Here is a 21,083-nt window from a genome sequence, read left to right on the forward strand (position 1 = left end):
GTTTCATCTTTCAATAAACATTACTTAAAATTGCTCTCAATACCAATACAAAAAGTCGTTCACCCAAGAACTGGTTTATGGTGAGATGATAATGAAGATCCCTCACCTCTCTGCCCCCTAAACATAAGGTCAAATTTCTATTGTTTGATGCTTGTCCTCAGACTCACTATTGTACTTGTGTCTAATATAACTGGCAGAATTAAAATGAAGTCCTCAGCACACAACAGCAACACTAAAAAAGGACAATTAAACAGTGTCCATCATTTTCAAACTGGGGGAAGTAAATGTTCATAAATATACTGTAGTCTAAATATCTTTAAAATCCTGCAAAGTCTTGCATTTCAACTAAATAATAATGACCAATGAAATAAGACATACCGTAATTTAAAGTCTACCCCGACAACTTTTACAATACACTCTCCCCAAGTCAGCGTCCATGCAGCTGAGGAGCAAGTAGGGTACAGTACAGTGCTAGTTCTCCAGATACAGTATTCATCTACCGACTACAAACTAGCCATCTAAGGGACACCCTACCCCTCCTCACAGTGGCCAAACACTGTTCTGGTGAGCATTACTAATAATCAGCCCCAACGCTGGAGGCAAGACATTTTATACTAACGAGCAGACTAATACACTTTTACTAAGGGTAAGAGAGGAATGTCTTGTCAAACATGTCCAAACACAGACACGGGCACCATTACTGCTACACTCCCCCTATCCTAAAATTAGAGGAGGGAAATAATATATAATAATAAACTGAACGCTCATTAATATAGAATTCTGCTTAATACGGCAGGTTATGTTGCCCTTTAAACCTTAGTTCAAAATTTCCTGGACAATAACGTCGTCCAAACACGAGGGTAATAAGCCAAGACACTACTGCGCCAAACAGCTGTTGTGTTGAAACATGTTAGTAAATTTGGCCTTTTCAAGTTCAGGCATTTAAGCAGGAGTGTGTGTGTGTGTGTGTGTGTGTTATGTGTGTGTGTGTGTGAGGAGTAAATAATCAGCGTATAAACAAAACAAAACCTGTCATGCAAAAGAGACATCTTCTCTCATCATTGCTGTGTTACTGTTGTTATAAGTCATGCAGACTAATGTAGTTATGGAAACTCCTTTAAGACATCTCATGAAGATTGGATAAAATCATTAATTGGCTGTGATGATCTGAGATGGTCTACAGTATGCAGTCATGTGTAATGGAGGGAACCACAAAAATATTCAAACCCCATTATAACAAATACTCTCGTCTAGGAAGTATTGAGGCTTCTAAACAAATAGGAGATGCAGAGGAACTTTAATAATCCTGCACTAATATATTTACAATTATTTTTGCAAATAATTCACAACTGCCAATACAATATTTGTTCTACTGTTTAGCAAAAAAACAAAAATAGTAATGCACAGAAAAAAAAAGATAAAATTTTAATAAATACTAACGTTCTGGAGAACTCCACTTGGACGGAATGATCAATAACTAAATCAGCCGGGCAGATGGGGTTAATGTGCTGGGGGTCCCCACCCAACTCCTTCACCGCGTCCCGCATTGCTGCAAAGTCCACAACTGCCGGGACTCCAGTGAAGTCCTGAAGACCAAGATCATCCACCGTTACTCATGTGGCATATTCATAATTTTTTTGGTTCCATACACAAACACTTGTACAATAGTCATACACAGCATGTGTATAGTAGTGTCATTACTGGGAGATGAAGTGCAAGTGTATCTGAAAACTGGATTTATTGTTTCCCATTGACCAATTTTTGAAATAAAAAGAATAAAAAGTTACCATTTTCAATTAATACCACCAAAGACAACTGATGTAGACAGAAGTAAATGATACTTTTACAATGTTAAAAATAAGGATTTCCCTGTGAAGGTCTGCCATGGGTCACCCTGGAGGACTAAGTGGTGGTCCACGCTGCCACCACCTTTACCTCACGCACCACTGTACTGTAGTTACTGAACCAACATATAAATATTAATAAACCCACTCAGGACACATTGATCTTTTTTAAGATGTAAAATATTCAATCAACTGGAATTGCGAATTAACAACAGTGAGTCACCGATTTAAATCACAAGAGAGTAACTGCCGAAGTGTACAGTAGTAGAGCCTCCCCAACCAGCCAGTCTTGCATGTATCACCTCCAATTCTCTAAGGTAAAATAAACATCATACTGTACTGTATTAAACGACAGTCAAATGAAGAAGCTCCATCAAACATTTCAGCCACAGATCATCTCCACACCAAGTGCTTAACTCTGATGGTCTAAAATATTCAAATATATAAATATACTGTACTGTATATTTTTTCATGACTCTTCCACATTATACTGTATGTACTATATTGGCTGTCACATGGGGGGAGCTGTTGTCACTTGCCTTCAATAAAAATGTGTGTAAATTATCAGAATACCCTGTACGAATAATTAAATAATACTTTCTGTGAACAAGAAGTAAACGGCTGTACTTCCTCAAGAGGTCACAAGAAGGGTTTCAAATATGCCATATTACTGTTTGCGGTGGAAGCTTACAAACAACACACTGACCTCCCTAGTGCCTCTCATGCCAACTATGATTTAACCTTTTACTTCAGTTTCTTAGTTAATCAATAAAATCAAGTGCAAATAAGTTGTGAGTGGGTTTTATGCTTCTGCTCACCTGGAGAATAACTCGTGCTGGTTTGAAGGGGACCTCTACCCCTTTAACATCACTCTGTTGTTTGGCCCAGTCCAAAATATTGTTCACATCCTGTTCTTTCACCTACAAGAGATACCACACAGTTTAGCACACTTATATTAATACCAAAAAAAAAATCTTAACAACATCACTCTTTTAATTATAATTGAAGTTATACAAAAAATTATGCACAACAAAAACAATATATAGTATAGTACATAAGAATACAATACTGTATAACACAACAGCAGGATATTACTGCCTCCTCTTCATTCTTCTGCCATTGTATTTTCATGATTACAATCTCCAATTTTCCATCTGCCTTATGTTTCTAATACTGTACTATACTTGACACTCCTCAACATCCCCTCCTCCACCATCATCTTGGACTAAGGATCTCTCTCTATATTATATGAGGAAGCTCGGACCACCACACACCACCCCATGAGTTGACCTTACCTGGAAGTTATCACAGTTTCGGACAGCCGACTCCAACAACACCCTGATGCTAAATGGCAATTGTTCTGTTGGAAAAATAAAGAAGGTTACATATAACCTAACACCCGAGTACCAGCGACGAACAACAACAGACAATCATGAATACTGTACCAAGAATGAAACACTATTATGACTAGATGCAGACAATAAAATAATTAATAATTGACTCAGTTTAAAGTAGGGGCACATTAGGTTAGGCTTAGATTTAGTTTGGGTAAACTGGGTTGGACTGGGTTAGGTTAGTTTACATCAGGTTAGGTTAGCATTGGGAAGAGGGGGATAATCTTCAGGTGATCTATTACAACACTCCACACAGTTAGCCACAATATTTACCATAGCGGCTGTCGTTAAGGCCGAGAAGGTTGTAATATTTGAAGTCCTCATCTCTGATCTTGATGTTAGATAAAAGGTGAGCGTACGGGTTTGGGGCTGAAACAAAAATAAGTTTGGTTAATCAATCACGACAAATGAAAAGTTCTCTCTCCAGTATACATGGGTTACAGTGTGTGGTTTCTAATGTGTTTTGCGTATATTGTTGTATATAAAGAGTTGCTGTGTTGTGTATAGTGTGTTGCTGTGTTGTGTATAGTGTGTTGCTGTGTTGTGCATAGTGTGTTGCTGTGTTGTGTATAGTGTGTTGATGTGTTGTGTATAGTGTGTTGATGTGTTGTGCATAGTGTGTTGTGTATAGTGTGTTGCTGTGTTGTGTATAGTGTGTTGATGCGTTGTGTATAGTGTGTTGATGTGTTGTGTATAGTGTGTTGATGTGTTGTGTATAGTGTGTTGCTGTGTTGTGTATAGTGTGTTGATGTGTTGTGTATAGTGTGTTGCTGTGTTGTGTATAGTGTGTTGCTGTGTTGTGTATAGTGTGTTGCTGTGTTGTGTATAGTGTGTTGCTGTGTTGTGTATAGTGTGTTGATGTGTTGTGTATAGTGTGTTGATGTGTTGTGTATAGTGTGTTGATGTGTTGTGTATAGTGTGTTGCTGTGTTGTGTATAGTGTGTTGATGTGTTGTATAGTGTGTTGCTGTGTTGTGTATAGTGTGTTGATGTGTTGTGTATAGTGTGTTGATGTGTTGTGTAGTGTGTTGCTGTGTGTATAGTGTGTTGATGTGTTGTATAGTGTGTTTGTGTTGTGTATAGTGTGTTGCTGTGTTGTGTATAGTGTGTTGATGTGTTGTGTATAGTGTGTTGCTGTGTTGTGTATAGTGTGTTGCTGTGTTGTGTATAGTGTGTTGCTGTGTTGTGTATAGTGTGTTGATGTGTTGTGTATAGTGTGTTGATGTGTTGTGTATAGTGTGTTGCTGTGTTGTGTATAGTGTGTTGCTGTGTTGTGTATAGTGTGTTGCTATAGTGTGTTGTGTATAGTGTGTTGCTGTGTTGTATAGTGTATGTGTGTGTGATAGTGTGTTGATAGTGTGTTGATGTGTTGTGTATAGTGTGTTGCTGTGTTGTGTATAGTGTGTTGCTGTGTTGTGTATAGTGTGTTGCTGTGTTGTGTATAGTGTGTTGATGTGTTGTGTATAGTGTGTTGATGTGTTGTGTATAGTGTGTTGATGTGTTGTGTATAGTGTGTTGCTGTGTTGTGTATAGTGTGTTGATGTGTTGTGTATAGTGTGTTGCTGTGTTGTGTATAGTGTGTTGATGTGTTGTGCATAGTGTGTTGCTGTGTTATATTTGGCCAGGTTATGAAGCACAAACATTCACTGGTTCATTCCTCATCATATTTTACAACAGTAGAGGCAATGAATGGTAGGAACAAGTTGCTGCCATTTTTCTAAGGTAGCTTCAGTATTTACAGTATATATATATATATTTTTTAAAAGATCTCTTGATTATTTGACACCGATGCTTATTTTACCTAAAGACGAGCCATCCTTATAGTACCGGGGAAAGGGCTAGTTTATGTTGATTAGGTTAGGGTAGGTTTAGGTTAGGTATGTATATTTAATCTTCAGGTGAAATAAAATGGAGGTGTCTATTCTTCAGATGATCCATATTTTTCTTCTCTGCCATTGGATCAGTATTAAGATGTATAGATATTATGTAATCTATACAATAATTACAGGAAAAACAGCAATACATTAATGGGAATAAGAATCAATCATTAATAAATTTTCTCCCACTCCTCCATCCTAAGTATTTTATAAGCAAATTCAAACTATTTTTTTTATCTCCAACACTAAAATTACTTAAATCATAATTTTCATTGTAAATTTATTAGATTATTATTAAATTACGATTGCAACACCTTCATCAACATATCTATCAGAGCAACTTTTAATGTTCAATAAATACTTTACACAAGATACAGACAATATAAATCATCCTTTTATATAATACAAACTTAATAATAATACCTACCTGAGGTAATTAATAAAACAACCAACTGTTAGCCTTCAAATACCTTGTTACATGACACACCGTAACACAGTACTATATATAATTACCATATATAACTTCACAAAAACTACTACACCATCTATAATCCAATATTCCAGCCAAATGATGAATATTAATGAACTATATACCTATCTTATACATTATATATAGAGTATAAACTATATATAACTCACCAGACTCGCCAACACTGTCAAGGTGTAATCAGCTGATATAATACATTAAGTCGCCCTAAACACATCCAATTAAACATAATATACCTATAATACACTTAAATTAATGCCTATAATCAAGAAACATCAATAATATAAAACAGAATGGCTAGAAATAGATCATAGTATTAATTTACTTAACAGAGGAATAAAACACCTGATCACGTAGTCCAGGACATCACCAAACCAAAACCTCTATAACACCTACAATAACCTTATAAATCAACATTAACAAAGAAAAAACCTCAATACTACTAAAAGATGTATTTAACTATGGATCAAAGTATTAATAAGTTAAATATGAGAGGAATAAACTAACCTTCTCTAGCCATTTGTAAGGTGTCGTAGTTGAAGGAGGTGGAGGCACTCAAGTGATGGCCGGCTGGTGGCGACAAGGGAGGACCTAATACCTACTACTGGTGGCTCTTATACTCACTAGGTGGCTGTCTGGTCTCCATTAATGCTTATCTACACATTCCCTGGGTGTCTGACTAAGCTTATGGATTCCCTGGTTGTGACTAAGCTTATGGATTCCCTGGTTGTGGTTGAGCTTATGGATTCCCTGGTTCTGATTGGGTCTTAGCGTCATTAAGCTGTACTACGACATGACTCCAATTTAAGCTCTTATTAGCTGGGTACTTTACTCAATAAGCTGTGTTAATATTGAGTAAAGGATCACCTGATGATTAACCACCCTAACCTAATCTAATCTATCCTAACTTAACCCCATCTCCCCAAATAGCGTTAAGGTGCTTTAAGCTTTAGGAGAAATAAGCTGGGATGGAGATGCTTCAGGTGATCCATATAATTAATTAATATAAAGAAAGAAAATATGTAACAGCTTAATCCTGAAAAGCTTGAGGGACAACACATGATATACAAGATAATTAATGTTAAATATACACACGAACATGGCCAGGTGTCTATATATTCATTTATTTCCTATTAATATTTGTTATTGAATTTAAATTAAGAAAAATATAGATAAAATGAATATTTGTATAATATATAAAGATTTTTTTAATTAATGTAAACTGAAGAATAACTGGTTTTAAAATATAGTTATGGTATATTTTTAACATTATTTTGTGTGAGAGGAGTAACAAGAGTCTAGGTTAAGCTCTCAACTCTTCACTCCTTAACTCAAGAAATGTTAAGTATTTCCTCTAACACTAACGTATATCTAGGTGTTAAATGGCTGTATTAACAACGGGACAGACCTGTGTATAGTTGTTAGTTAATATAATATAATATTTGTGTTTTCTTCTGAACACACTTAAAGAAAATTATAACTAAAAAATTAACCTAACCAAGAATTGTAATACCATAATGTGTTATTTATTGTTGTAGTTTACAAATATGCAACGAGAGGAGGAGGAACGCGTTGGTTCAGGTGCAGTCGCTCCTGAAGGCAGCGTCGTGAACTGTAGCGCCCCAGAGAAAGATCACAGTGGGTGTGGTAAGTGTAGACCATGAAGTTGTCTTAACTGTGAATTATTCTTAAGATATTATCGTTACACAATTTTATCTTCCGTATCTTAAAACACGTTCCGTTCTTCTTGGACTTAATTACGTAATGTGAATTTCCTTAACTGAAGCTTCCACATCTGGAGGTATGCCTGTACCATCTAGTATCTTTCTGCAGTACAGCATAGTGGATGTTTTTTTAATTATAGTGTAGACCCTTCAGGTATGTCTCTCAAGGGTTAATTCTCCTAACCCATTACCCATTATTTAGCATTAGACAGCCCTTGCCAACCACTACTAAGCCAGCACAGTACTGTAAGTCAACAGAATTATTCACAATTAAAACTGAAAAACACTTAAATGAGATAGAGAGGCAGATGACCAAACAGTACTCAGAGATGGTCGGTGCTAAACAGTGAGTCTTGTTAATGGCAGCATCTGGAAATGGTTTAAAGCTTTTGTGTATAATTTATAATTTCTTGAATGTTGATACCACCAGCTGAATGACTGTACAATATTCATAAAGTACAGGGTACTGTGTAACTTATTGCCCAATGTCAAATTTTGTTCAGCATTTGATAAAGTTGTTCATACCTGTAATACAGTAATTGTTTACTGACAGAATCAATAAAAGAAGACAGTGTGATTGAAGATGTTGCAAACAGTTCCAATAGTCTTCCACCACCTGAGGAGATGATTGTTTTGGACACTACCGCTGAAGATTGTCCTGATGAACCAGACAAAACAACACCAGATGGTAAGTACTTTACTGTACTGTATTGCTAAACAGTGAGTCTTGTTAATGGCAGCATCTGGAAATGGTATAAAGCTGTTGTGTATAATTTATAATTTCTTGAATGTTGATACAAGCAGCTGAATGACTGTGTTTCAAAGGTTAGTTCCCATGATAATTCCCACCCAGGAAATTTAGCTATTCGGTACTTCTAATGGATTAGCAGTGAAAATACAGTAATACAAATTAGTATTTGTATTGAAAAGTATACAGTAGACCCTTGCCATTCGCGGAGGATAGGTTCCAAGAAATGGCGCAAATTGACAAAACCACGAATAGGAATCTATATAATACCTTAGTGCACTAATATGCAGGTATACCTATACTGTGTATGAGAAACTTGAGTCACAATACTGGACTAATATTCGTATGTGAAGTCTGGAGTTTGATGAAGTTGTGTACTGTACATAGGGAGACATCTGGTTACTGAAGCATAGTGGATCATCAAGATCACTGGTGGAAGAGGGTGAATCAGTGGTGGTTGGTGGAATGGAGGGTGGTGGAGTGGTGCGCGACTGGGAGGTGGCGGGTGGTTGGTAGGTGGCGAGAGGCTGGGAGATGGGTGGCTCCCCAGTTAGCTTCACATTATGGAGCGAGAATCTTTTCTTAAAATTCTTGAACCAAACTTTACTGGCACTAAAAGTTGGTTCAGTCACTGCACTAGACCCTTCACCACCTGTTGACTCGTAAAAATGATCATAAAGTCTTTTAGCCTTTTCACGAATCACGTTGCTGTCGATCGGAACATTTTTGCGGTGCTGATCCTCAGTCCAAATGTTCAGTGCTTTCTCAGTTTTCACTATGTTCTTGTCTCAAGCAGCCTGCGCCACTTTAACACTTGCAGGAGCACTCGCTTGAACAGAATCACGAATTATTCGTTTATTCTTTCTTATGTACCGCACCGTGACTTCGTTCACACCAAACAACCTCCTTTAGCTTGTCCAGTAATTAAATTTTCTTTGCTAGGGCCATCACTGACTCTTGCCTTTTATGTTTCACTCCACTAGGATCACTAGCACTGACACTAGGCAGTCTTTTTGTGGCCATTTTTACAAAGAAACACGAAAGATTTGAGAGTATAGCACAGGATGCTAAGTCACAGGTACTGAGTGAGGGCAAACTGAGTGAGATGAGACGCCGCGGGTGCGTGGGGTGACTCGTTGTGTTGCGGGAGAAGGCTCGCATGCTAGCCACCCGACCCACCAGCTGCTTACAGCGAATCGTAAACCTGTGAATGGGAAGGGTCTACTGCAGTTAATTGTTATATGTTATCAAAATTAATGCTTGCAATAATGAAGTGTAGTTAATAATGTAGTAGTACAGTGCATTATCAAAGTGTATTTTTTAATATTGACAGAATCAATAAAAGAAGACAGTGTGAATGAAGATGTTGCAAACAGTTCCAATAGTTTTCCACCTCCTGAGGAGATGATTGTTTTGGACACAACTGCTGAAGGTTGTCCTGATGAACAAGACAAGGCAACACCAGATGGTAAGTACAGTACTGTATTGCTTAAAGAACTGTATTACATCTGTATTACGGTAATTATATTTTTATTTGATTACCAATGTAAATAGTTTTCACTTTTATATTTAATTTTGGTTCAGTATTGTATAAGAATTAAAATAATATACATACTACTCAAAATCAAGGAGTATGTATACTGTACTGTGTATAACTGATACTGATAGTCCTCTCTAGATTACCGGTACTTGTGAATTATGGTCATGAATCTTCAGTTGGAAATCCTGGCTTTACTGTAATCCTTGACATCAGTAATTTGGATTAATTTATGATTTAGATTTTCTTCTCCATGACAACAAAGTCCCAAGAGGGATCGCTAGAAGCAACAGTTCACAGTTTATAATAAGAAGTGTGAGGTGTGAGCAGGTCTTCAGCAGTTGTCACACTTTTTGGTTCCAGTTGAAACTTTACAAAGGCCTACTGTTATAGTCATCTACACTTATACCTGGTACAGTGGCTGGCACATTTTATAATATGTGGCAACTCTGTGATTGTTTACATCAAATTAAATCTCCCAGAATGGCCCTACAGAACCTCACAATAGTGACTAGACTAAGGATGCTAGATAAACGTTCCTCAGAGTTGCCATATCTTATAAAGCACACCAGCCACTGTTCTGTACCAGGTATAAGTGCTGGTGACTGTACCGTCATCAATAGAATAACAGTGTGGAAAGTGAACCCAATTATCATCATTGTACAATATAGGAATTTTACGCATTTAATCTTTATCTGAAACTCTTAAGTGAGATAGAGAGGCAGATGACCAAACAGTACTCAGAGATGGTCGGTGCTAAACAGTGAGTCTTGTTAATGGCAGCATCTGGAAATGGTTTAAAGCTTTTATGTATAATTTATAATTTCTTGAATGTTGATACCACCAGCTGAATGACTGTACAATATTCATAAAGTACAGGGTACTGTGTAACTTATTGCCCAATGTCAAATTTTGTTCAGCATTTGATAAAGTTGTTCATACTTGTAATACAGTAATTGTTTACTGACAGAATCAATAAAAGAAGATAGTGTGATTGAAGATGTTGCAAACAGTTCCAATAATCTTCCACCACCCGAGGAGATGATTGTTTTGGACACTACCGCTGAAGATTGTCCTGATGAACCAGACAAAACAACACCAGATGGTAAGTACTTTACTGTACTGTATTGCTAAACAGTGAGTCTTGTTAATGGCAGCATCTGGAAATGGTATAAAGCTGTTGTGTATAATTTATAATTTCTTGAATGTTGATACAAGCAGCTGAATGACTGTGTGTTTCAAATGTGAGTTCCTTTCAAAATTCCTGCCAAGAAATTTTAGGCTTACCTTTAATAGATTAGCAGTTAATAGGTGTACAATACCAAACCGAATTTCTATCCAGTATTTGATAAAGTTGTTCATACCTGTAGTACATTAATTGCATATTGACAGAATCCATAAAAGAAGACAGTGTGAATGAAGATGTTGCAAACAGTTCCAATAGTTTTTCATTTCCTGAGGAGATGATTGTTTTGGACACTACCCCTGAAGGTTGTCCTGATGAACAAGACAAGGCAACACCAGATGGTAAGTATTGTGTTATGTTGAATTAAAGAATCTCAAGTATTGAAGATATCATTAAATAATTCATGCACTTGAGTGGGATAACTTTGTATAGCATAGTTTTGTATAACATTCTCTTCATTCATCAGTTGTAACCTCATAGGTGTAAAACTAGAGAGGTTTAGACAAAGACAAGTATGAGTTCATGTTTTATATATATTATTCTACAGAATTTGTCATGCCAGAAGGAGTATGTCTGGACACAGATGGAGATGAGATTAGCATTTTGGAGACTGTTGAACATGAGCCTCAAGCAGCACTGGATGTTGTGCCCTCGTATGAAACGGTACGTCACTGTCTGCCCCCACACTTAATACAGCATTATAAGTTGAGAATGTGATATGTCAAAGATAAGCTTTACAGTACACAGTGCAGCTATTAAAACACTTGTAAAAAAGAATGCAATAAAGCACTGCCCCCCCAATGCTGTGTCCTGGCCTCAATACTCCCTAATACGGCTGCTACCCCACACAATGCTAATCATCATAAAAGTTTCATAGCCATTTTCCATGCTTGTGTTGGTTAGCTGCAATTATCTGATGGCAGCTCTCCATACACCACATTGTCTTGCGATCTTTTGTGTCAGGCTCCTAACTCAAATGTCATTTCTTACAATCTCTCCCCATATCATTTTTGGCCTCCCTCTGACTTTCTTCCCCTCTGCATTTAGGCTCATGCATCTCCTGACTTGTTAACACATTAGTGGAAAAAGGTGAAACATATGGTTTAAGAATTAAGGCTGTAAAGACTAAAGTAATGGCTGTTTCCAAATTGGAAATAAATCTTAAAATAAAAATTATTGTAGGAAACAGAGAGCTTAAACAAGATTTAGTAATCTGTAAGGCAAAATGAAAAGGGACATTAATTTCAATTTGAGAAAAATGCTCTGGATAGGTTTTATATGGTAAGGACTGCTGTTTGGGTCAGAGGCGTGGACACTTTCAGCAGACACCAGAAAGAGGTTGGGGGCCTTTGAAATGTGGTGTTATATGGAAATTCTAAGAATAAGCAACACTGACAGAACATATGAAGTGAAAAGATGAGCAAAAACTTCAAGAGAAATACTTGAAATGTACAGAAAAGGAAAAGTGAAATAATTTGGTCACATAATTAGGGACGAGGAGATAATAACAGAAATATTAATGAGCAAAATTAAGGGTAGGAGGGCCAGGGGAAGTGAGAGACTGGAATGGATGAATTAAATTAAAAACTGGGTCCCCAGAAAGATACAAAACCTCAGAGGATTGGTAAACACAGCCCAAAAATGTTTAGAGCGGAGGACTGTGGTCGCCAACCCTCAGATATAGTTATAAGGACAATACTATAGAAATTGACCTCTTGACACAATTGGTCTTCTCCATTCTCTCCACGTGACCAAACCATCACAACCTGCCTCTACGCAGGACTTCTCCAATACAGTACCCTGTGCTCTCAATACCCAGGTGCCCTCTTAGCTCTAAACAGGACTTATATTTTTGTCACATAACACATCCACCATACCATTCTCATTTCAGCTCTACGTATATCATCTTCTTGAACTACCTGTGCTTCACTGCCATAAAAGTAGATTATGTGACAAATAAAGGGCATGTAAGAATAGAATAAGCTGTACAGTACAGTATTATCCTTGGTACTTCCATCATAAGTCTTTTTACATGTTATCATTTATTTGTTTCAGGACTTCGCTGGTGTTCTCTCTGACATAGAGTACAGCATGCTAACAGGCAAGAAGATTAAAGAACCACGACAAAAGAAGAACTGTTTTAACTGTTTAGGAGATCACAATCTATCAGAATGTAAAGAGCGGCATGATTTAGGAAAAATTGCTGAAAATCGGAGGAAGCTCATAAACTTCCGAGTATCTGCTGTGTAAGTAATCTCTAATTGAAGTATTTGTATATTATTATGTATATTTTATATTCCCAATACTATACTAATGTACAGTAGCTAAAACAACTATCTGTGCATACTTTGTGGAAAACAATATGAGACCATGAACGATAAATTTTGGTATATGAGGGCTGTCACTAGTCACACGTAAAGTTTCGGAGCATATCGACCCCCACCTGTCACAGATAGTTGTTTTAGCGACTGTACATCAAGTGTAAATCATTAAATATTTGAGTTTTGTTTTGTAGATATGTTGTATACAGGCAGTTATAGGCATAAAAATAATTGATTTGTTGATGAACAAATTTGGGTGTTCTTTTACCGTTTCTTCAAAACCATTTTTTTTTCTTTAACTTTTTATTCGTGGGAGAAGAAATATGAATATGCTCAGTGCATAACCTTTCATTTACCATATACCTGTACATCAGTGTTAAGTGAAAGGTTGCCAGTTTGAATAGATTTAACAACATGTGTTTAATTTTGTTGTGCATATTTAAAAAAAAGAAAAAAAAAGTGTTTCTTCCCAAATGAAGTTTGAAAAGATTACTGGAATCAGACATAATTTTTTGGGGGGTTTTGCCAAGTACTGTACTGGAGTTAGTACCAAACAGTGCAGTAGGTGGGGCATTGTTTCAGTTGTTTAATAATATGAATAAATGGTACTGTGTATGTATGCATATATGATATATATGTAGAGGTCACATTACATTTAATTTTATATCATATGTAGCTATGATGTAAGTTTACTTTGCATTAAATATACAGTATTGTACAGTACAGGTATAAGGTATTGACTGAGAACAAGTGTGATTATAAGAAAAATATCTTGATTACCTCTTTTTTATCACAGGAGATATCATGAAGACACTGAGAACAAGTATGGACACTACCAGCCAGGAAAGATTAGTGAAAACCTCCGACATGCTTTAGGACTTAAACCAAATCAGTTGCCTCTGTTTATCTACCGCATGCGAGTGTTAGGTTATCCACCCGGATGGCTTTTGGATGCAGAAGTACATAAAGCAAATGTGAGGATGTTTGATGCTTCAGGAGAGAGTAAGTGAAAAATCAAGTTTGTCAAACTTGTATTTTTTGTTGTTCATAAGAGGACCTTTGTTAATGGTCCTCTAATGGTTATTTTACCCCAATAGGTCAATGATGTTCACCCCATTTTATCTGACCACAGAAGTTAGAGGCTGCAAAACCAATTAATTTTTCCATTACTTAGTTGGATTCATATGGTGGAGCTCCTAGCCAGGTGGCTCCTGAAATATTGGTCAGCTTACTAGAGGATCCTTGAGCCTTTAGATAGGGGACCACAGTGTCACTAAGGGTTAATGTGGTATTTTATTGATTGGATTAATGATCTCTCCTTTTCCCTGAACCACCAGCTTGAATGAAGGACTGGTATCTGTCACATTAAGGTGACAGATACACCATCTACTGTATATATCTGTGTTGGAAGATTTACATGTAATGCCCAGTTCCTACTCCTTAAAAGTGGGTTGGTGATAGGAGGCTGAGGGCATCCAGCCATAAGACTTGTTTTAAATTTGCCTCAGCTATTTTTTTTTTTTTTTTACGGGTATTAGCCCACCCGGACACAGGTCACTGACCTACGGTACATCAGGGCCTTGGGGGCGAAAATGTAATAATAATAATAATAATAATAATAATAATAATAATAATAATAATAATAATAATAATAATAATTCAGGTAAGTAAAATTTATAATAAAAAATACAAAAATAAAAATAAAATAATAATAATAATAATAATAATAATAATAATAATAATAATAATAATAATGATAATAATAATAATATGGAACCATAAAGAAATTAAAAAAAAAGATCATTAGTGAGAAATGATATATGTATGTTGTGTTGTCAATAGCAAGAGAAACAATTGAGACCCTGCAATTGTATGCAAATGAGGCAGAAAGTCAGATTAGCAACCTGGGACTTGGTCACATGGCAGCAGGGTCTACCATTAGACAACACATTATGCTTCCAATATCTTCCCAGGCGGTAGCACCTCCCTGTTTGGTAGCTGCCTACTACCTACTACCTATAGCTACTTGACACCATATCATCAGGTAATCACATCTAACCCTCACAAGTGAGGAAAATGGCCATAAAACAGTGATGATGATGATGACATGAATCAGTTGCTGTTTGTAGATGACTAGTACAGTATAGTAAAATGTAGGGGTCAGGTGCATATGTTTTTGTTTTATTTTTTACAGGTGTTTCCCATCCAGATACAGAGGACGGTGAAGCTGAACCCAACTTAGTTAAATACAAGCCAGAGAGACTTGTCAGTTTTCCTGGATTCAATGATCCTGTTCCCCAAGGTGTAAGAGATGTAAGTACAACATACTTTATTCTACTGGCTCTTGCTGTCTGCTATTTACCATTGAAAATTTTACAATATATGTTATTGGGTGTAGTGATGCCATATGTAAATAAGCTTGTTCTAGACGGTGCTCCATATATATTAGTTTCTTTATTAATGCTACAATTCTGACCAGGAATATTTTTGCATTTTCTGATTTTTGTGGATAGCGTCCAAACAGACAGTGTGATATCAATATGACCTTAGTAAGTGAACCAGACTGATTTTGTAAGAAATTAGGTCAATTAAAAATTATCTTAATTTTCCATAAACATTAGAGACAGGTTGAATAAGGTCTGTTTTTATCCACATTTCTGGTTAAGGAAGTCTGCTGTAGTCAGGGTTTACTGTATATTATTTTTCACATATATTTGTTGACTTTAGTAAAACATTTCCTGGTGCTGTGGAAACTGACCAGAATCCTGAACAAAAAAAAGTTTCTTGTTCACTGTTTGATACAAATGATCTAAACCTTCAGGAATATCAGGAGTACAGCTTCCCTCCCCTGCAACCCTGTCATCAAAGAAGTGAGTTTTTGAGGTATATGAACATGAACAAGGCCGAGGCATATAAAAAAAAGAAGCTGAAGGGCTCAGAGCTGAGGAGTAAAAGTCTTAATGCAAGTTTAGCTTCTGCAGGAGAGATGGAAGTTGATGGTAAGTTGACTTAAACAACATGCATGGCACAGTACTGTAACACTCTTAAGTTAGTTGCCATCATGAAGCTCATAAAGACTGTACTGTGGGTCAGCTCGGTAGATGGTATATAATAAACAGTGGTTTCTTAGGAACAGTTATCTTTATGTGTCCCATAACCTGGTGGCTTTCATAATACTGTACAGGCTGCTTACTGAGGGAGGAGGGTATTGAGTGCTCTACTTGTAATCATCTTATGGTTTATTGAAGACAAAAAATGAAAAACTCTGGATGTACAGTCTCATTCAAGATTCTTTGAACACTGCTGGAGACAGCTGGCAACTCAAGGCCGTTTGTTTACTACAGTATAGTACGTAGTGAAAATTGTGAATGAATGTAAAAGTGATTGGTGATTGGTTACTTAGTTTCCCTTTGCTTAGTTAATGGTTGGGCTTTGTTGTTTCGTATTATATTATACTTTTATGCTTGTATATACTGTTAATTTGAGTTGCCAGCTTTCTCCAGCAGTGTTTGAAGAATCTTGAACGAGACTGTACAGTACATATTTATAGATCACTTCTCATGGCTCTTTTATTATTAGTATTATTATTATTATTAGTATTAAAGAAAGATGTTGTGATACAGTACAGTATATTGAATCGACTTAAATTTATTTTTAGTGGAATCTGAAGCCAACAAATTAACAGACATAGAGTTCAACCCTCCACTGCCTGAGGAGCCGTTGCCTCCGCCTCCTCCCCTGGACGCCCCTCCACCACCACCACCACAACCACAGAAGAGAGTAAGTAATGTATCTTATTACTTACCTAAGAAATAATACAATATCTCATTAATGACAAAAACAGTTTATGATGTAAATAAATTTGTTGACCATCAAAACATTTTGGTGACATTGAGTGCATGTTAAATATTCGTCTTCATCTTTCCCAAAAATTCTCTACAAGTCGTCAAAATTTTGAAGTTTCATTTACACAACCTGTCGATGAGTACCCTTTGAGTCCTATCTGAGTCTTCCTTAAGTTCTCTGTGAACCTTCTTTGAGTTCCTCCTGAGTCTTCCTTGAGTCCTACCTGTGAGTGATCCTTACATCATCTGGTCATAAAGATAAATGATGGATCAGATATACCTCTTATGTCTTTTCCACAAACTTGATATAAAAATTATTATTTCAGCCTTACGATGTAGAAGATGGAGAAATCAGTGAAGACTCTCAGGCTTCTTTAGGTGATTTAGAGGCCAAAAGACTAAAGATATTGAGTGAATTGGAAGATGCATCATCATCTCAGGGTGCAGATGTGCAGGAGGAAAAGAAGAAAAAGGAAAATATTGTTAAAAGTGTGGAAATTAATAAAACTGAATACGTGGCTGAAAATTCAGAAGACAGCAAAATGTCAAGTACTTCTGCCGCAGATTCGAATCACTCGGAGAATTCCAGCACTGACGTGGGCGAGAGCACGTCAAAACAGAAACGCCATCACCGATCACATTCCAAGGGCTTCAGGTTAGGAGTTGTCATTCCCGATTCTTGTACAACTTATAAAACTCTCCCAGATTCAGTTAAATGGACAGTCGACGTATCTGATCACATCGTATTTGAAAATTTGCCCGATGCTCTTGGAACCTGGAATAAGATGAAGGGACTTATGAATAATGTGAAGAAGCGAATGACCGAGTTACACGCTGATGAGGATGATTAGATGTAATACTGTACGCATTAAGAGTTATGCTATTTTGGCCTTTATCTTTTGGGGAATACAAATGTGTAATACGGATCAAATTAAACCAAACAATGTTTCTTGAGTCAAACCTACCAGGGTGTGGCAGCAAGTTGTGTGTCAAGTGGCTCAGTAGCAATATGAGGTTCCAGGATCAAACTCTCACTTAATACAGTTTCCAGTTTGTGTATTTTACGTACATTATTATAAATATCTCATGACCGATTCCCTCCCATAGGCCAGTTTAAAGAAGAAAAAATTATTTGGTTCTCAGATACAGGTAATCTATTTTCTTAAAGCAGTTAAAGAGTACAATTATATTTTCTAAAAACTTTTATTATATACAGTATACCAGTTCCTTTTATTTCTTTCAAGAATATTTGACAAACAAGATTTGGAGTTACAGTCTCTCCTCGACTTACGACAGGGTTCCGTCCCGATGATCAGGTCGTAAGTCGAAAAGGCAAAAATAATACATGGAAATTCTAAAATGGGTGTCTCTTTGTCTTCTCAGTACCACGAGAACTCTCACTTTTACGCTTGCCAGCCATTTTAAAGGGAATTGCAAAAAAAAAATTTGTCAGTACACAGCGCTATCACTAACGTTGGGACTCGAAAATACGTAATGCGAAAAATGTTTTATACGGCCCTGGCCGTCATATGTCCGGGTTGTCGTAAGTCGAATATGTTGTAAGTTGAGGAGAGACTGTATTTGAGTTGCATTTCTGAATACACTAAAAAGAACTTTAGTATTGTGTAATGTGTCAATATCATAATAAACACTTGTTCTTTTATTACGATCTGATTCATAACAGTAATTCTAACATTGGCCACGTTGAACTAACTAATTTAACACCAAACTTGACAAAAAATAAATGGGGAGAAATTCAAATTAATATAAATATGGATTTGATATTGATTTTTGGAAGTTATAACAAGAGTCGGGTAGCAGGTGTTGTGGCTGTGTGGGAGAACCAAACTGTTTTACACTTTAATAGTTTATGAAGACGTCTTGGATGATAAGCATAAACTTCTTCACTACAGGATGCCGTTTGTAATGTTATTTAGGGTAATGGCAGATGACTTTATTCAGCACAGACTTACCCTGTACATAAAGGGTGAAGGCAGTTTTAATGTAGGTTATGGTGTTAAGTATAGTAAACCAAAACATTGTGAGTTTTAGAGTTCGGTGTAAAAGAGAAAATTGCTGTAGGTTATTTTACTATTATAGAGTTCCTTTCATGTGTAATTTTATCTCTTTATTTGCAACTATCTCTTATATCCTTAAATAAAGTGAATTATATTATTTAATATGTTACTGAAAAATGAGTTATGAAAAAATATTTTCATATAGTATGATTAATCATACTACATTATGTTGCTTTCATCAATTGATGATTTCAATCAGTCAGTTTATTGTGAGTATATCAAGAAATATGTATTGTTTCATATGGATATTAATAAATTGTAAGTAAATACACTTTTTCTTCAACAATTGGACATTTTTGTAATGTAGTTCTGTATAAGATAATACTGTACTGTATTTGGTTCAGTCCAATTTTAGACTTATTCTGCCCATTGACACGTTGAAGTAGATTTAATCATCATGGTCATTTTCCACTCTGACGTCATCTCTTCATGTTGCTTGGTCTATTGTAGCCACTCATCAAGTTCTTATATCTGAGGTCATTTCTTTCAACCTCACCCCATGTCATTCTTGGCCTACCCATAGCTCTCTTCTCCTCTATGTTCACATTCATTCATCTCGACCAAATTGTCCTCCATTCTCTCCACATCTAAAACCTTGCCAAAGCTCTCACTACCAAGTCACTCTTTTTGCACTGAACAGGATTTCCTATCTTTCAGTGTCACATTATGCATCCATCTCACCATTCTCATATCATCTCACTCAAGTTTGTGTATTTCATCCTTTTTAACTGCCCATGTTTCACTGCCACACAACGTCATCACATTTCTCTTGCTAGTTACATACATCTTAACTTTCACATGAAAAGCAGAGCCTCTTGCCATCAATAAAGGCAACTGCTTCCTAAACTTATTCCAGCACCTTCAGCACCACTGCCAGAACAGATCATGTCACTCGTCACAGTCCAGGGATATATTCTCATGTTGAGCTTTTGCAACCTTGCTAAGTCCACATAATAACTTGTGTATACAGTAGGCAACATCCTGCAGCTTGTCATTTACACCACTGCACCTCTTGTGTACCCACCTTCCACATGCATACGGTCAGCACATGGTCATGTTCCATTTGTCCACTATGCTTCTAACAGAGTGAATCTGGTGGTCAACTTCTTAATGTACTTGTAGTTGCTGAAGTACACACAGCTGTTACTGTGTTCTCCTGAGACAGCCCAAGAAGGAGATCCTTATGGTAACTATGCCACTGCTCTGTGAGGCTCCGTGAAATATTAAGTATAAAAACATAATAATATTCTGTGCCAATGTTGAAGACACACAGTGTAATCAGTTGTAAACCTTGGCACTGACACCCTCTGGATTTACTTGACACACTGTTCACCAACTATTTTGTTCATCCAGTTCACCAACTTTTCTATTTTGTCTAAATATAAATTTATATGCAGCACTGTCTCCACCTGTTACATAAGCACTTCAAGAAATTCAGCTCATCATTTTTAAGTAAAGTACAAAATTATATGCAAAACCTGTTAACCATTATACTATACTGGTGAGGCAAACACCCAGCTTAGTGTGGAAGAAAGACACAGGAGTAACACTGCAGTAATCCTGGAACACCAGTTGCACCAGTTGTCAAAGACTACTTTTGTTCTGCCGTACCTGTTTCCAGGATTCTATAATAAATTTTATTAAAAGTCACTTCTGTGTACAGGGTACTTGTACACAATTAATTCATTTATTATATCACTGCTAAGACTGCAAAACTTGATATTGAAAGTTTCAGGGAGTAGTTTTTTAACATCCATCATGACCTGTGCCCGGGTGGGCTATTCCCCGCAAAAATAGATAAATAAAAAAATAAAAAATACAAGATAAAAAAATTATGAAACCAGCAATGGTTTGGTTTTTGGTCAACAACAGCACTGTAAGACATCAACATAGAATTCCTTGACTTACTTTCAAGTACAGTACAGAATTTTACTCAACCATTCACCAGGCAATTCTCATATAGTACAGTAATAGTTAACACTGTAACATTCTATGACTACAGGCACAGTTGAGAGGTTGTTCAGTACTGGGCATGAACTGGAG

The 21,083-nt window shown here is 36.5% G+C and overlaps 2 protein-coding genes across 10 annotated transcripts in view; one reads left to right on the top strand and one right to left on the bottom strand.

Annotated features, from left to right (window-relative positions):
• Positions 1-6,326, bottom strand: part of LOC121859553 (cytoplasmic aconitate hydratase-like) — a 37,486-nt gene extending 31,160 nt beyond the window's left edge. Inside the window, exons 1-5 of one of the 3 annotated variants that reach the window (XM_042356459.1) lie at positions 6,109-6,325; positions 3,512-3,607; positions 3,140-3,204; positions 2,663-2,764; positions 1,441-1,586 (exon numbers count right to left, since the gene is read on the bottom strand). In XM_042356459.1, coding sequence (XP_042212393.1) covers positions 1,441-1,586; positions 2,663-2,764; positions 3,140-3,204; positions 3,512-3,607; positions 6,109-6,121 — 422 coding nt within the window. In that variant the 5' untranslated portion in view covers positions 6,122-6,325. Of the gene's footprint in view, positions 1-1,440; positions 1,587-2,662; positions 2,765-3,139; positions 3,205-3,511; positions 3,608-6,108 lie in introns of all 3 variants that reach the window. The other 2 variants (XM_042356461.1, XM_042356460.1) reach the window with 2 other exon arrangements.
• A 535-nt stretch (positions 6,327-6,861) lies between these two features.
• Positions 6,862-19,326, top strand: LOC121859554 (zinc finger CCHC domain-containing protein 8 homolog). 7 transcript variants are annotated; one of them, XM_042356462.1, is made up of 13 exons: positions 6,862-6,941; positions 7,140-7,248; positions 7,879-8,013; positions 9,407-9,541; positions 10,581-10,715; positions 11,003-11,137; positions 11,344-11,459; positions 12,852-13,042; positions 13,914-14,119; positions 15,312-15,430; positions 15,939-16,116; positions 16,776-16,897; positions 17,289-19,326. In XM_042356462.1, exons 2-13 carry the CDS (start codon positions 7,149-7,151, stop codon positions 17,811-17,813), a joined length of 2,097 nt encoding a protein of 698 aa, XP_042212396.1. In that variant the 5' UTR covers positions 6,862-6,941; positions 7,140-7,148; the 3' UTR covers positions 17,814-19,326. The 7 variants fall into 7 exon arrangements, with proteins under 7 accessions (XP_042212396.1, XP_042212401.1, XP_042212402.1 ...); XM_042356463.1 differs by having other exon boundaries at positions 6,883-6,942; positions 15,327-15,430; XM_042356464.1 differs by lacking the exon at positions 10,581-10,715 and having other exon boundaries at positions 6,883-6,942.
• Positions 19,327-21,083: the final 1,757 nt, after the last annotated feature.

Source organism: Homarus americanus, unplaced genomic scaffold (assembly GCF_018991925.1).
Source record: "Homarus americanus isolate GMGI-L3 unplaced genomic scaffold, GMGI_Hamer_2.0 scaffold7626, whole genome shotgun sequence".
NCBI classification, from domain to species: domain Eukaryota; kingdom Metazoa; phylum Arthropoda; class Malacostraca; order Decapoda; family Nephropidae; genus Homarus; species Homarus americanus.